The following is an 18,370-nucleotide window of genomic DNA, read 5'->3' on the forward strand; positions in this document are numbered from 1 at the left end:
ATAGTGATATGTTTCTTCAATCAGCAAAGGCAAATCGCAGTGTGCCACAACTTTAGAAACATCCAAAATCCGCAGAACTAGTATAACTCTATTTTAAAGCAAAAAACGCAGTAATCCAAGGTTGCACAAGTACTTTTTGCAAAGGTCTATTGGGTAATTTTGCTGAGGACCCCTTACCAAGAAGTACTGGATCATCTCCAGCTCTGAAGGGCTGCCCAGGAATCTGTTATCTTCAGAGCTGGAGATAGCAGTAGCCAAGGAGACCAATAGAACAGTACCTCCCACAGCAAGGCAAGAAACATTTTTGAAGCCCAGACAAAGGGTATCCCTAAAGGAATACTGTGAGAATCATCAAGGGACTAGATATCACGATTCAAGTCAGTAGAGACTCCGTAACTAAAATCTGGTGGGTGGCACAGCAACCCAGAGTCTGTCTCTTGTGGATAATTTCCCTCCCTATTTTTAGGAACTCTACCACCAACAGACTGCATTCTTATGGTCTTTAATGAGGACAAGATTAGGCCACAGTACCAGGTAGAGACAAATCTCCATGACCATATTAGTACCTTTCTCCAAATGCTGTTGTCCCATTCAGCACTGTGTTTATATTTGACCTCAAAGGCAATGGAATTATCAAAGTGTTTATGGTTGAGCATGTTCATGGGTGTTTCACATACTAGGACCGTTGTTTATCTATGAAGACTTGTTCTCATGAGAAATTAATATTTATGGTGTCAAAGTGCTTACACATATTAGGGTACTTAAATACTGTGCCCTAATGGGGCCTTTATATTCATGCATTATTTTAATATGCAAAATTGAGGGATGAATTTAGCATCAATAATCACTGCCAGATCTGTGTATACGGCTCTGACTCATGGCATAAAATGATGCATTTGCAGTCTTAAGTCCCCGACCTAAATATACATAAGTATATGGTTTAAGTGTGCAAAGGCAAGGTCAAAAATGGGACTCCTATGGCTGAGGTCAAACCCTACTGGTAAAGCAGCTCTAGTGATGTGAGAAAATACCCCCTCTCAAGTCTTCTTTGTCATTCTCTTGCCTCAGCTAAGGCTGAGCAACTGTGTAACTGCTCCCACTTTATTTCAGAGGAAAGCAAATGAAGTTCAGCAAATAACTAAGGGGCGTACCCTCATATAGTGCTACAAATTTTTAATTCCAGAGAATCCAACATAGTCTTCTGTAAAGGATAAGTATTTGAGTTCAAAGATATCCCAAAACAAGAGGTCTAGGTAGTATCAATGGCATCATTCATCTCATCACTGAAAGAAAGTTAGTTCTGAGACTGATTTGCAGAGCTCTTCTAAAGAGAGTTACACCACCATGTAACACGGGCCTATGTGACAAAGTATGCTCCCCCTAATCAACCCTATTTGCAAATGATTTTCAGGATAAAAATGAACAAATTATCTGTAATAGATAATAAACAGCTAAGCATTGCATCACACATACCACATCAATTAATATAGATACATCTATTAAACTCTTTTATATGTGACTTATATTAGAACATTCTATTTTATCAAGGATTCAAAGGGATTAGACTTTAATTTGTTATTTTAGTATACTATACCTTTAAATTGTTGACATATAAGTTGTATAAATAGAAACACTATAAATCTCTTAAAAAATGTACCATAAATTTTTTTATGTATGACCTTTAAGTAACAGCAGTCTGTTGCATAACTCTGCAGGGGAAGTCACATGGTGGAAACCTCATATTTCCTTAAATTTATGGTTGTTTCTTGGTGGTCTAAAAGACTTTTTTTTTTTTTTAAGTTCCCTTTCAAAGTTGTAATCTTAGTAAATTGTTTAATGTTTGGTCTAATGCAGGTCAATGTAAGTTCTTATTTAGATTTATAATAGGAAATATATAACATCAGATACCAATGAAGCCTGGCTAATAAAGTCAAGGATACCAGTGTTATGTTTCATTATAATGATGTGAAGATAATGCCTTTAGCTGCATAACCACCACGTTAGCTACAGACCATAAAAAAATCTTTATGAAATCTCAGGGTCAGATTCATTAAGAGGTAAAGTCTCAGTTTTTTTCCAGTAATGTTTTCCCCCTCAAGGAGAAGCATTTTTGATTGATAAATTCCCTCATCACCATAGTATCAGATCTCATTTGCTGACACCAGAAGTCATGTAAACTGAAATGGAGAGAATCAGCTGCCTCGTGATATCCTGTTTTGCACTAGGGAAAAAAAAAAAAACAAAACAGTGGAGTTTGGGCATGTGCCTAAATACTTGCTGAATTAAGGCCTTATGAAACAAAATTTTATATTAAGGTAATTATCATTGCCATTACTTAGAGGAAATTTTATTCGTTCCTACTCCAAAGGCGCTTCATTTATACTCAGAACAGTATTATCAGCATCAACAGAAAAGGTCTGCTTCAAGTTAAAACATGCAAGTGAATATAAGTTGCGTGAACAAGAAGAAATTATTAGTGGTTTTCCACCTCCACCGAAATCCTCAGGATTCAAAACAGGAATTTACAACACTTGGCAGAATAAAAATTAAACCCCACTCAGAAATGTCAATATTTAAAATACGTAGTACAACCATAATTTAATGAGTTCTTTAAAAAACACAGGCACATACATGAAATGCACATTTTTCAAAACCCTTCTTCCCCAACACTGGAGCTGAACATTGTAGGCATAACAATATTAACTTATTTTATACTATAAAATAAATTATCCTAGGTAGTTCAAGCACCATTTGTTTAAGGCTTAAGATATGCAAATCAAGCATGTGTGCACTGCTTATATCCACTCATGTTTCACTTTTGGGACTACAAAAAAGAATTAAATTTGATGATAATTTAAACTACAGGGACAAGGAAATCTGTGTTCACCTGAATGCTGGATGCATGTTCATGTTTACATGTGTATGTAGTGAGTATCGATATAACATATAAGCATAAACAGCTTGGAAAATTGAAGCCTTGCACAGTCATAAACTCTCTCCTGAAAGGCAGATGTGCACGTTCCACAGTAGATGCAAATGAAAGCAATGCTTTGTATGTACAGCCTAGCAAAGGAGGAACTAATATCACACAATTCTATAATGAAGCTGAAAGGGGTACTAATAATTCATTTTCAAAGAGCAAGGAATGGATTTACCATCAAGTCATATATTCATAGTCCATTAGCTAGCAAGCACAGAACTCGACCCTGATGACGTGCTCAAACTTGCAGTTGCAAAGGACTCTCTAATGGGCTGCTGTTCGTACCTCCAGCCCGCGGGCTTCTTCAGACAGCCCATGTCATCCTGAATGTAATCCATCAATCAAAGACAGGTGATGGTGTGCCGTTAGTGTATTAAAAACATTTGATTCAATAGACTTTGATCATCCTGTCCAAACATCTCAGGTGCTATGCAGGCTCAATGTGTACTAAAAAAGAACAGAAAATAAAATAATCAAAATGGCCACTTTAATTTTCCATCTTTCTTTGCATTGTGCCTTCTGGGTAAGCACTAAACCAATTAATACATGTTAAATCAGTGTCTCCAGCAGTGTTTAGCAGTGATAACAATAATGCTGCTCAGGTGTGTCAAAAATCAGCTGAAAACCAAATGAAGACCAAGGTACAATAAAAGACAGTTTACTGTCACTGTATGAGCATTGTTCAGTTAAGGAACAGGTAATTTGTAGAATGAGTGTCTTCTTGAGCCTGGAACGGGGTTAATCCAGGATCTTGACAGACATGAAAGACTAGCAAAACTTCTAACTTCTCAATAATTTTCTTTAAACAGAGCATTTAGACCCTGAACTTAGAGAATGGAGGGTAGTCTAAGGGCTAGTCTGGAGAATAACTCAAATGTGCACCAAAAAGAGAGTCTGGAACTTTTTCCTGTCCATGCAAGGCATTCATTAGCCTCACAAATAACAGAAAAATCAGCACTGCTGGGGCTTTCACAAGTAGATGAGGGTGTCAAGGGAGAGGCAAAAATCCATCCCGCAGGCAGCGAGTCTCAGGAACCTCAGAATGCTGGCAATGGCTTCGTTAGAAACCAGAGAGCCTTCCTATGCCAAGAACAGACACTAAAATCTCAGACAGTTAATGCAAGAACAGGATAGAGAGGAGTGAGAATATTCTGAGATTTTGAAAACATACTCTCACCAAGTGTGGACTGAAAGGTTCTCAGGAAGGGCCAAATGAAATATTCCATTTCAGTGTTGACATTCTTTTAACTAAAACTAATTTCTAAACTGAAAACAACTTACTGAAATAATCAAAATTCCCAATTATAGAAATATTAGAACTGGATGTTTTAACAATTTCAAAACTATTTTACTTTTCTCCCCAAAATACAACATGTGTCACAAGCAATCCTCCCTTTCTATCAGGGAACGTGGTGGCTTAGACAAATCAGCATTTTCGAATACTGTCTTTATTCAGAAAGCTCCTGGCCATTTATACTGAAGACATTTTTCATAGTAATTTACTGGTTGTCTTAGGACAAATGAATTCTGAAGTTCTAAGTCTGCATCAGCTATTGACGCACACAAACATATTCCTCTAATTATTCCATATGCATGCAATGCCTCACCCTATTTCATTTTTATAACTGTGCATGCTTAACGCATTCCTTCTTTGCAATGTCCAAAACTATCTTTGCATTCTCAACAAGAAACATACTTCTCATTCACACATCTTGGGCCAAACCCAGATGGTATTAGTTTCCTACAAGGGTATTTCCTGTATGTCTGAATTGTCAACACGGCTGTGGATTGCCATCATTCTACTCTTATATACAGATTCTAGTCATGAAGAGCAAACCGTATATCCTCCACCACCCTGGTTTTTCCACTTGGCACATTTCATAAAAATATTCATGTCTCTCTTCAAATTATTAATATTTTTTCACTATTTCAGTTGAGAGGTAAAGACGAGATCTATATGAGTGATGCACAAAAATGCTTGATTATTTTAGCTTCCTCTGGTGTTTGCAAAACGAAAAAATCTGGATTTCTCTGGATTTATTTACTCCTTGTTTTCAGGTAGCTGGCAAATTACGTATATTTTTTAAGACTTACTGAAAGAACTCAAATTCTTTGATTACTCGAGTAAGTATTTGAAATCCAAGCTGTTGCTTTACTGCAGCAGTGCAGGTAAATTGCAGACAAGCCTTTCTGCCCTCAGGCTACACAGCTCCCGAGGCACCATGAGGCTGGTGGGATTGGCAAAGTACCAGTGAGAAAAATGCTTGGGCAGTATCAGAGAATTCAAACACTTTTTTCTTCCCAGCTCCCATTCAGTGCTTTTTCAGAAATGTGAGGGTGCAGTGCAGAAATATATTTCTGACCCACATAGAAACATGATGCACATGCACAGTTTTTGCTGAAAAAATAATGCAATAATAGCATTTTCTGTATTTTCTAGCTGCCTTTGTATCATGACTCCAGCAAGTGCAGTCCTCATATTTCAAACAGTTGGATTTTGGATAACAAATACACTTCCAATGCTCATGCTCACATGTGGAAGCTCAAAACTCAGTAGCAGATGCTGGACCTCTAAATTGATTTTCTGTTTGCATTTGTGCCAATAAGACAAGACTGTTTACTTTTTGGAACAACTGCATGGACAAAGAACATAGGTATAAACAATTTTAATATTGGAGTAAACAGACATAACATAGTTGTCTAGCCTTCATCCAGTAGGTTTGTTGTATGTCTACTGGTAAAATGTTGAAGAATACTTACAAAACTTCTCAGAATACAAATTCCGATTTTACCTATTATGTTTAGCGTAATCATCTACTGAGAAAACAAGCAACATATGCAACCAGCATTTGCTTTGAAGATACGACGCATCATTATCAAAACTATGCTGAAAGCTGATGCTAAATATAGGCTGAAATATGCCTCTCCATGCATCCAGATTTCACAGTCCAAAAGTTCTTTGGATATTAGGGAATAGAATAGCATTTGCTTTATCTCTAGAATTTGCACACACATTCTTTGACAACAGGAAAATAGTGACGTGTTCCCATCGTTTGCTGCCTGCAGACAGGCCTCACACTCTACATGGTGGCTCTGCCTTCAGGAGAGAATCCCAGACAAAATGATAGGTGGAATATAAGCACCAATTACAGTTAACCTTTCATATGCTTCCTGTCTCTGTCCTGTGTTTTTATGTCACCTAAACGTCTATCCTTCAAATTCTCTCCAACTCCCCTACCAAAAACCATTCAGATAATATGATTTTCCAGTTTCTTAAAATAAGAAGAAAAGGTGATTTGAAATATAGACTCATAGAATCATTGAATCATTTAGGTTGGAAAAGACCTTCAAGATCATCGAGTCCAACTGTTAACTCAGCACTGCCAAGTGCCACATCCCTCAGTGCCACATCCACACGTCTTTTAAATACCTCCTGGGATGGTGACTCAGCCACTTCCCTGGGCAGCCTGTTCCAATGCTTGACAACCCTTTCAGTGAAGAAATTTTTCCTAATATCTAATCTAAACCTCCCCTAGTGCAACTTGAGGCCATTTCCTCTTGACCTGTTGCTTGTTACTTGGGAAAAGTAACCTTGCTTTCAGGTAGTTGTAGGGAGTGCTAAGGTCTCCCCTGAGACTCCTTTTCTCCAGACTAAACAACCCCAGTTCCCTCAGCTGCTCCTCACAGGACTTGTTCTCTGGACCCTTCACCAGTTTTGTTGCCCTTCTTTGGACATGCTCCAGCACCTCAATGTCTTTCCTGTAGTGAGGGGTCCAAAACTAAATCCAGGTATTCAAGGTGCAGTCCCACCAGTGTCGAGTACAGGGGGACAATCCCTTCCCTAGTCCTGCTGGCCACAATATTCCTGATACAAGTCAGGATGCCACTGGCCTTCTTGGCCACCTGGGCACACTGCCAGCTCATATTCAAGTGGCTGTCGACCAACACGCCCAGGTCCTTTTCTGCTGGACAGCTTTCCAGCCACTCTTCCCCAAGCCTGTAGCATTGTAGGGCATTGTTGTGACTCAAGTGCAGGACCCAGCACTGAGCCTTGTTGAACCTCATACAATTGGCCTTGGCCCATCGATCCAGCCTGTCCAGATCTCTCTGTAGAGCCTTCCTACCCTCCAGCAGATCAACACTCCTGCCCAACTTGGTGTTGTCTGCAAACTTACTGAGGGTGCACTCGATTCCCTCATCCAGATCACTGATAAAGACATTAAACAGAACTGGCCCCAGTACTGAGCCCTGGGAACACCGTTTGTGACTGACCACCAACTGGATTTAACTCCATTCACCACCACTCTTTGGGCCCAGTCATCCAGCCAGTTTTTTACCCAGCGAAGAGTGAGTGCACCAGATTAAGTTTTAGTTGGGCTTTGGTCCTTCTAATTTTCTCCCTGCATGACCTCACAATGCCCTTATAGTCCTTCTGAGTTGCCTGCCCCTTCTTCCAAAGGTCATAAACTCTCCTTTTTTTCCCTAGTTCCAGCCAAAGCTCTCTGTTCAGCCAGTTTGATCTTCCCCACCAGCTTGTCTTTTAGCACATGGGGACAGGTAGCTCCTGCACCTTTAAGATTTCCTTCTTGAAGAACGTCCAGTCTTCTTGGAATCCTCTGCCCTTCAGGACGGCCTCCCAAGGGACTCTGTCAACCAGGATCCTAAACAGGCCAAAGTCTGCCCTCTGGAAGTCTAAGGTAGCAGTTCTGCTGACCTGCTCCTTACTTCTCCAAGAATCAAAACCTATCATTTCATGATCGCTGTGCCCAAGATGGACTCCAACCATCACATCACCCACAAGTCCTTCTCTTTTCACAAACAGAAGGTCCAGCGGGACACCTTCCCTAGTTGGCCCACTCACCAGCTGTCTCAGGAAGTTATCTTACACACACTCCAGGAACCTCCTGGACTGTTTCCTCTCTGCTGTATTGTATTTCCAGCAGACATCTGGTAAATTGAAGTCCCCCATGAGAACAAGGGCTAGCGATTATGAGACTTCTCCCAGCTGCTTATAGAATATTTCATTTGCCTCTTCATCCTGGTTGGGTGGTCTATAACAGACTCCCACCATGATATCTGCCTTCTTGGAATTTCCCCTGATTTTTACCCATAAACACCCAACCCTATCATCACCATCATTAAGCTCTAGACTATCAAAACACTCCCTAGCATACAGGGCTACCGCACTACCCCTCCTTCCATGCTTATCCCTTCTGAAGAGTTTATAGCCATCCATTGCAGCACTCCATCCATTGCAACACTTGTACAAGTCATCCCACCATGTTTTCCTGATGGCAACTATGTCATAGTTTTCCTGCTGCACAATGACTTCCAGCTCCCCCTGTTTGTTGCCCATGCTGCATGTATTGGTGTAGATGCTCTTCAGTTGGGCTATTGATCCCACCACCATTCTGAGGGGAGAAGCCCTAATTCCTATGTGACCATTCTCAGGTGCTTCAGTGGTTTCTAACACATCAATAACCCTTGAGTCTTTGCTGCCACATGGATCCTCATCCCCTACCCCCACTGAGACAGCAGATCGAAGGACCTCACTAGCACACTGTCCCTCAAACATTGGCATGTCACCGCCAGGCTTATTGCTAATGAGCCTGGTTTTATCCCTTTCCACCTTCAAATCTAGTTTAAAGCTCTTTCAATGAGCCCTGCTAACTTCTGCACTAAGATCCTTTTCCCCCTTTGAGATAGGTGTACCCTGTCTGTCACCAGCAGGCCTGGTGTCCTGTAGACCAACCCATGATCAAAAAACCCAAAATTCTGCTGGTGACATGAGGCTCAGAGCCAAGTCTTGATGTTTCTCCTGTTTCTTCCCTCATCATTCTCTGCAACTGGAAGGATAGAGTAGAACACTACTTGTGCTCCTGATTCCTTCACCAGTCATCCCAAGGCCCTGAAGTCTCTCTTGGTTGCCCTCGGACTTCCTGTTGCAACTTCATCTCTGCCTACCTGAAAAATCAATAATGGATAATAATCTGAGGGTACCAGGGTAGGGAGTTTTCTCTTCACATCACAACCCAGGCCCCAGGGAGGCAGTAGAATTCCCTAAGAAGAGGGTCCAGTCAGCATATTGGGCCTTCTGTTCCCTTTGAAGGGAGTCTCCTATGATAATGACCCGTCTTTTTTTTCTTTATGGAAGCAGTTTTACACAAGGCATAGACTGACTTAACCTCGGTGACATCTCCATGCTAGATGAACCATTGTCCTTGTTATTGTTTGGTTCCACTTACCTATGTATGACTAAAGCTAGAAATCTGCTGAAGTGAACATCACCTTCAGTGAACAAAAGTACCTTTATATTTTACAGTGAAGATTAGCATCATTTTGATAAGCCACTGAACTCACTCTTCTCTTAAAACAGTGACAGAGCCAGGCTCATAAAGGCTACAGTTTAATCCAGTTTATGTTGCAAACATGAATGATCACCATAGTAATGCTTGGGGAAAAACACAAATGGTGTGGACTGAATGAAGTGCCTCTAGTCCTTTATTACCTTCTGGCAAAAGGTATCCTGTTTAAGGTGTGCATTTATTTCTTTTCTGCAAGATGCAGACTGCTAGCAACTTACTTTCATCACTTGCTGAGCAAGTTTTAATATCCATTAATATACAGACAACAGTAGAGACATGGGGACCAATCTAAGTGGAAATCTGTAGGTTTTTTCCTTCAAGCTGGGTGTGGTTTGTTGCTTTCTCCCCCTGCCCCACAATATTTAAATACATAGCTCATGTCAATGTAACATTTGCCTTGCAACCAGAAAAAGCAACTATCTGCTTTAATAGACAACAGTTCATTACTGAGAGCCAAAGGAGAAAGGCAGAATTGTTTGTCAGACAGAGTAATGTCATCAGGGCATCTTTCCATTTGCATCTCTCTTTTTTGAAACTAGTTATTTTTTAATGCCTACAATTAGACAGATCAACATTTCTGGTTTTAATTTAATGCAGAGAGTATGATAATTACTGTTATTCTGTTCTGAATTATATCCCTAAATTTCCATATAAAGTGGTCACGGTAAAACAGCATGAATTTGTTTTCAATTATCGGAGTATAGAATTTGTTGTAGGTTGGTTCATTTTACATAAGCACTGTCAAATTTGCTATGTGTCACCATACATCCTCTTTTTTTCCCTCTCAGCACAAAAAAAAAAGTCTTACAGTTCATTTGAAAGTGCTGTAGACTTTTTGTGGACATTTATGAAAAGTCTTAATTTATCAGCCCAGAGAGATATTTGTACCACAGTAAGATTTTTATTTTTTTACATAGCATATTTTTACCTTTAGCAATGAGAAAAGCAGGAGTGATTGACTAAAATGTCATGCAATATAAAAGCAACTTATACATTGAATTATAATTCTTAAACTCTTTTGACAACTCTCTGCCATTAGATCTGTATTTTAATCAAAAAGAAAAATTTTATGAAACAGGCCACTGAAAAATAAAGATGTTTTATATATATAAGTGAAGGAATGAGAGCATGAGAAAACCAGAGTAGCTGCCTGAGAGGACCACAGTCGAATTAGAGTGTTGGTAGAACAGTAAATCACTAATAAGATTAATTTGTATTGTTTGTGTGTTTACAGAAGAATACTGCTAGATAGCATTAAAACAGGGTCTAAGTTAAAAAAGAAATCATTCTTGATTGGAAGAGGTTAAGTCATGGTTTTGGTGAATGAAATGGGATTATTAGTCTCTTGTCATCATGTCATCTATTTGTGAATGTTAATGTAATGTAGTCTATTCTTTCTGGGGTATCATCTGAGCCAATTTTATTGGACTGCCCACTGAAAGAGAGTTGTAAAATTTGCCTTTATCACAGAAGTGGGATGAAAAGGTGGGTAAAGCTTAAAAGCAACAGAAAGAAGGAGAAATAATACAAAGGTCATCAAGTCTATTCTCCCTACTAATGAAGGATTTTCATGGTCAGTAAATTTCTTAACACTTACTGCATTCTTGTTCACTTGAGGGAATCTTTCTCACTTTCCTAGTAGGCTAATTCTACAACACAATAGACTCAAACCAATATAGCTGAAAAGCTGTCAGGAGAAGACAGTCTGTAGTGGAAGAATGAATTCTGAAGAGGAAAAGTATAGGAGAGCAGATATGTCAAATAAATAAATAAATAAATACCAGAAAGTGGAAGCATGCCAGGGAAATAAGAAGGAACGTGCTTATTTTTTACCTTCCCTTAGTGGCCTCCGCTGGTGAACCACTCATTGAATTGCTGGTGGAATGTAAAGCTTCCTTGAAAATAAATCCAGCTGGGGACAGAGGTGGAATCACCACCTGTGTTCCCAGAGGATAAATGCTGCTTACAGCTCAAGAGGCCTCTGTGGTGCAGGAAAGTGTGTAATTCACACCTTCTTGAGCCAGCTTTACTGAATGAAATAATCATCTGGTCTTTATTTGAATCTCCCTCTTCCGGGACTGATTTCCACTGTCTTCTGTTATTCCAATTCTCCTAAAGTAGTGCAGTACATAAAGTTTCGCAGTCCAGATGCAGACCTCACATGGGCTCATGGCCACCTCCTTGCAAGCACACTCACAGTCGTATGTCACTCTGCCCAAAACCACTCAATTATTGGCTGGCTCTTGGCAGTCTCAAAGCTTTTAGCTGCTTCTAACCAATAATTGGGAGAGTTGTCAAAGCAGGATTCATGTCTTACTAGAAGAGTGTGAAGGAGGCAAGCTGTGGGTTTGTGTTGGGTTGGTATCTGCATTTATAAGTTTCATATACTTTCTTTAGGAGAACGGGAAGAAAGAATTGTATTATCAGGGGACGAGGATTGTCATTTGGATTAAACTAAAGACTTGCCCAGCAGAACAGCAAAATCTGGAGTTGAGGAATTAAAAAAATAAGTACAGAGGACTAGGACTAGAAGTGAAAGGTCCTGCATTTAGTGACTGGTATCTTCAAAGGACTATGAAGGTAAGGAAAAGAAAAAATTATCAAGGCCACATCAAAATTTTGTCTTTGCTGCAACAGAAGTAAGAAGGAAAAAAGAATTGGGTTTCATGTTCCAGTGCAATCTTTAGCTCTCATACGATTTTTAATTATTTCTGCTCAAGTTATGGCCACTCCAGAATTCTTTTGCTGTCAAATTATGTTGCATAATAAATATGTGTGTGTAATTCCTGTGAATAGGTACTCTGACTTCTCCCTAAGTGCAGAGAAGCCCCATTCAAAATCCATGCAGAACTGGTCTTATGAATCACCTTCTTACTACCTTTTGATAGTCTGACTTTTGGACTCACTGAGCACTAAAGGAGTGGGATGTCATTACTTTATTGTGAGTTCAGTTGTCCTGTAAAGAAAACGAGCATTTAAATATCACTGCAAACATCAGAGCAGACAACTTTGTGTCGGGTGCACTTTGGCCATCAATGATTTTCAGCCAAATTCTGCCCTGCAGCTAACTGAACAAAAACCACCTCCAACTTCAGTAAGATTTATGCTTAAATTCCAAGGAAGAGTATGGTCTTCTAAGTATTTTTCCTGCATAAATGTAATTGTAAAGCATTCCTGTATCTAAAGTTATTTTTAAGTCAAGTATTAAAATAGTGCTTTTGTTAAAATCAGTAAAAAATATTGAAAAAGTTTTAAAAAAAATCCTTAGATAACTGAAAAGCCATTTATAAATGAGAAAAATAATGAAGCTTTGCAGCACAACAGGAAAAAGGAAATGCTTGGGAGATAGGGTCTAGTATATATACTATACTGAGCCATGACATCAGTGTAAGTATTTTTCCCTAAGGTAAATGTCTTATGTTACAAATTCTTCCCTTGCCAGAGGCCTCAGGCCCCACAGATGTTCAGATAGCAAAACACTTGAGTTCTCAACACCCAAGAGGTCTATAGGAGCTCTATTCCTACACCATACCTACAGCCCAATCAATTTCTGTTTTTTTCATCTTGTATTTGTTGTCCCCTTTCACCTGTCAGAGGCACCTCCCCCTTGTGTTTCTCAAAATAGTTGATGCAGCTTTGAAAAGCAAGGTGTGCCCTTGCAGCAGACCTTTTGCTGGCATCTATTTCTGCTGTAGTCAAGTTTCTATCCTGTGCTGGGGCCAAATTTCCAAAATATGTTGATTAAGCAAACACTTCCCACTGAGAAAAATATCTGATATTGATCTTCAGTCCCACAGAAAGATCCAGTAAAGGAAGGTTCAAATAAACTGAGATTCTTTTGGGATCTCCTTAATTAGAAATCCCTTTCTGAAGGGTCCTTATGGTACTGCCTGATAAGAGATTTTAGATGTTCCATGACCCCTTCCCCCATTTTTTTTACAAATAAAACTCCTTAAGATCAAACACATAGTAATGCATATTAGTTATGTTATTTATTACATAGGAAATAAACTAAATTAAGAGTGATCATACCACCTCAACAAGTTACCCAGCTTCTGCTCTATAATAGATGAAAAGAAATGATATAAAGACATTAGAGTTAATATTTTGCCACAAAGGACCGTTGAATATACATATTTTAAGCACAACCCCTTTTAAAAAAAGGTTGTTATTCATTTCCAACATGAGTGACATTGGCCAGATAAATACCTCTATTTTATTTAAGTGAGCGAATTGTAAAATCAATTTTAAAAGAAAATTCAGAATCTGCTACCTATATTGTTTACTATTAAGCCACACAGGGTAATGGAAATAAATGGTCATGTCTTATTTTGCTTACTAAAATTAATTACTATATAAGTTACATGATTAAGGGTCATGTTTACAATATGATCTATTTTAAATGAAATAGTTAACAGTACCAGTTAAGCCATGTATTTCACTATTTTTACTACAGGAAATAATACATATATTGACATAATGAAATGGTAGCATGTCTTAAAAATAACTGCAGCATATGTTTCTGTATGACAGAAAAAGTATAATACCTTAATAATATAATAATATTTCCATATATAATGTCAGAGATATACCAGAGTACGTTTGGAAACACATAGATTGAAAGTACAGACCACTTCTGAGGAGTCCTTATGCAAAAATAGCATCTTTCTATAAAAATCCAGTATTCATGTGCAACAATCACTCCTCTTAGCGTTAGTCAGAATACAAAGTGGATCGTGCTGTGCAGTTACTTCAGATTTTTACAAGTGTAAATATATTACAACAGATATTACAATGCAAAAAGAAATATTAAAAATATACTTCAGTTGAGAACACTTACTGGTGTAATATACTTTCAGAACTGACATAATGTACCTAACCAACCACTTAAAAATGAAAAGTAAAGAAACACTTTAATGCATACAATTAATCTTTACTTGGCTTTGTACTGACTTAAGATAATATAATTCTGATTAAATTATTGTGATGTTTGTGGTCCTAAACTAGACCAAACTGGTTTTTAAAGGAATGTTTTTCCTTTCACAGAACTCCTTAACCGAAGCTTATAATCTGGCCCAAGGAAAATCAGTTTTGAAACAAGTGTGGTATTGGTGCAAAACATGCAATAACTGTGAGTAGAAGACAGGAGCATTCATAGCTGCGCAGGCAGACATTGGAAGTGTGAGCTTCCAGGCTTAGTCACGATAGAGATTTCATGCTGGCCCCAGTCCACAGTATGTTTAGGTAATTAATACTCATGTCAGCCAACCATCATTCTTTGTCTTCAACAGACATCCCAATGGAATACAAAGATTTGTCTCATTCTTCTTGCCCTTCCCTATACAACTGACAAACGTTAATGGTTATTCCATCAAATAGTGTAGTGCAGAACCTTATACAAGCTACTATGTCATCTACAGTTTGTTGGTGCTAGTTTCATTTGAGGGGAAACTTAGAAAGAAAAGATGTCAATAAGTTATTAAACTGCCAAGAGAAATATAGAGATATTTGACACATGGTAACTACAAGACAAGACTATAAATCCTGGGATGCTGGTTTCACAGTAGACATCAAAAGTCCGTTGATAAAAAATAAAAGGAAGGATTACTTTATAGGGAAAATCTGAAAATTTTACACTTGGTACATAATTATTCAGCTTGACAGTACCAAAATGACTGCTTGTAAGGGATTTTGGTGGCTATCTCTCAAATTACCCCACAACATACAAGACACAACACTACAGAAAACTATATACTTTCTGGCACCACAGAGATCACTTCAAAAGCTGTGGAAATTGTGGCAGTGATTTAACTGGAAACAACAGGTTTGCCAGTTAGTGATAAAGCTGAAAGTACACATGAACAATTGTTTTCCAAAACCAGAAAAAGTAAGTATGGAAAAACTCAGCTGGATTTCTAATTGACCATAAGCCAACTAATGGCTTGATACTGCACTGATTTCAGTATCTTAGAGCGATATTTCCAAAGTTTTTATTAAGTGCACAAGTAAATAGACTTTTCAGAACATAATGTGTCTGGCTCACTTTGAAAAACAGAAAGCAGCATGACGTTTCAGAAAGCAATAGATACATTCTACAAACAAAGAACGTAATATATTACAGTCTAATAGAATCATGCAAGACAGCAATTAGTAGAAATATTGGCCTAATCCTATGAATACAACCTGCCATACTTAACTACCTTGCACGTCCCGTGTTTCATTCGTTTGTCAAATTCTTGCTTCATGTATACTTCATTAGAAGCTCTTAATTTAATTTTCACCTGTTTACGGTTTCAACAACTTCACTTTCACACTGAGACTGCTCCCATGACATCAAGTGCTAAATAAAATCTTCAGCTTAGTAACAGAAAGATCTTTTCTTACTTATACTTTCAATAGCTCACCTTGAATGGCAGGCCTAGTGTGACTCACTGACATTCCTGGGCCCTTAAATGAGTTGAACTCATCTCTCAGGAGAAAAAATAGGACTGTCTTTGTCTGGGCACAACAGATAGAATCATTCATCAGGAATCTTTGAAATATGCCTTTCTGTTCCCAAAGCAACTGATTTGCCTCCCTTTGCTTCAGACTTTATCAGAGCAACTTGGTCAAAACTCTTAGAAACTCATACAATAGTATCTACAATCAGTTCAGACTCAGCTGCAGAATTATTTTTGGCTCATAAAGGAGAAAGACCTAGATTACCAGTCCCTTCATCCGTGATGGCTGCAACTGATTTGGCAGCGCTAACTAGACTTTCAAAACTAACCTCTCTGATAACCCCCTGAAACTAAATTTTTCTAGCAAACAAACCAGCAAATTTTGGCTGCCTATAAATTAGCAGGATCCATATTTCATTGTACAAATCTCTTTGTATGGAAATTTCTCGACCTATTTACATCTCCATTTCTGACTCAGGTTTCTCTTTGGTGGTTGTGATTAAAAAGGAAGTATGGCAATCATGCTGAATTAAAATAAATTAAAGCTGTGCACTTTCCCAATTAGGTCTTTTGTGGGATGTCTTTCAACGGGAAGACAGGCCCATCCATCACTCTGAATTGCAAATACAGTTTAAAAGCTTCATTCTCTCTTATAATTTAAAATTTCATAATTAGTTATCATGGGTGTGGTTAGAGTTGCAAAACGTTGTCTCCTTATGGGTGCAGAGCTGGAGCACTTGAATCTACAAGAGAGTCACTAGTTTTGAAAGGCTGGCAAACCCTGAGTTAAACTTCAAAACAACTATCAGCTTGTGATTAATCACATGTATGAATTTAAGTTGAATTGTTAATTATGTGCTCTGTTTACTTCTATGTCTCAACTTCTCTCCCCTGTATTACCTCAAGAGCAACAAATGAATCTAAGTTTTATTTTTCATTTATACAAATACAATTTTAGGCATAGCAATATTACATACATTTTTAGAAGCCAAAGAGAAAATTGCCTTCTATTTCAGTACACAGGGTATTTGCATTGTCACAGTACATTACATGGATTTGATGCTTAACATATAACTGTACAGATCTTTGTGGCAAACATAATAACAAAAGAAAGTTGTTCGGAGATTCTTCTATTTTTATTTTAAAAATAACAAAAACATTTCCATTGAAGGACCACATGTAAAACTATGGTTTCTCTGCATAGAGACCAAGGCTGCTTATTACCTACAGTATACTAGCAATGATGAACAGACCACCATAGTTGTGACAACTGATGTTGCTGCCTCCAGGGTAAAACAAAGGTTTACATATTACACAAGCAATTTAACTGTTTTCTAAACATATTGCCAAGACAGTGGGAGCTGGCAGCCAGCACTGTGTTTTAGGTTTTGGATACTTGGATTAGAAGTGACTGCTGATTATAGACCTTTTTATTTGTCTTCTACGAATTACAAGCAACCTAGTAACCCAGCAAAGAATCCTTCACAGCACTTAAACTTGTCTTCATGGCTTCCCAAAGATTACATACACAAATCACTCCACAAAAGTGGCGTAAGAGACTTGTGCATAGATAACTGCATAAGGCAATTGTCTTGTTCTAACTTTTAAAGACTTCCCCAAAGTGAAATGTTTTATAATCCTTTTTGTGCAGTAGTCAGGAAAGAAATAAAAGAGTTTGGGCAAAGATTATCCACAAGAAAGAAACTTTTTTTTTTTTGGGTTCCAGCTGAAACACAATAAAGAACATAATTAACTTCACAATTCTTTGTGTTTTTCATTTGACTGCAGGGAGGAGATGAAAGAGGACTGTTAAGCCTTGCATTCCATCCCAATTACAAGAAAAATGGAAAGCTGTATGTGTCTTATACCACCAACCAAGAACGGTGGGCTATTGGACCTCATGACCACATCCTTAGGGTCGTAGAATACACAGTATCCAGGTATCAGTAGAAGTCTAAAATTCACAAATTCTGTATTTCTCAACAACCTTTTCATTTTAGTATTTCCCATTTCTAAAATGAACTATCAGATTTACATTGTGTATACTGGGGCACTTGCAGAAAAATTATTGCTGATTTTATTTCAAGCAGTAGTTTTGGAATGCCAGTAAGTTCACTGTTTATTCTTTTTAAGACTTTTTTCAGTTACTCTGTCATTTTTAAATTATAATTATTTCCTACTTATTGCGTATAGGCAGCAAAATATTATTTTGTGAATGTTGGAAAACTGAAATTTCTCAGAAATAATTGTTTGACATTTTTCACCAAGTTACAATATCCACATCTTAAAGTATCATTTGAATGACTCAAGTTTATTTTTAAAAAGAAGAACTGTGAAAACTGTGTTCATATCTTTATATTGCAGGAAAAATCCACATCAAGTTGATATGAGAACAGCAAGAGTGTTTTTAGAAGTAGCAGAACTACATAGAAAACACCTAGGAGGACAGCTTCTGTTTGGCCCAGATGGTTACCTATACATTTTTCTTGGAGATGGCATGATCACCCTAGATGATATGGAGGAGATGGATGGTTTAAGGTACAAAAACTACCAATGGATAGACTTCTATTATTGTCTTCTGGTTT

The 18,370-nt window shown here is 38.0% G+C and overlaps 1 protein-coding gene across 1 annotated transcript in view; it reads left to right on the forward strand.

Annotated features, from left to right (window-relative positions):
* HHIP (hedgehog interacting protein) overlaps nt 1-18,370 on the forward strand; it is a 73,682-nt gene that overhangs the window by 35,150 nt on the left and 20,162 nt on the right. The window contains exons 5-6 of the mRNA XM_074821504.1: nt 17,574-17,725; nt 18,150-18,323. Of these exons, the coding sequence (XP_074677605.1) occupies nt 17,574-17,725; nt 18,150-18,323 (326 nt within the window). The remainder of the gene's footprint in view (nt 1-17,573; nt 17,726-18,149; nt 18,324-18,370) is intronic.

This window comes from Strix aluco, chromosome 4 (assembly GCF_031877795.1).
Source record: "Strix aluco isolate bStrAlu1 chromosome 4, bStrAlu1.hap1, whole genome shotgun sequence".
In the NCBI taxonomy this organism is placed as follows: domain Eukaryota; kingdom Metazoa; phylum Chordata; class Aves; order Strigiformes; family Strigidae; genus Strix; species Strix aluco.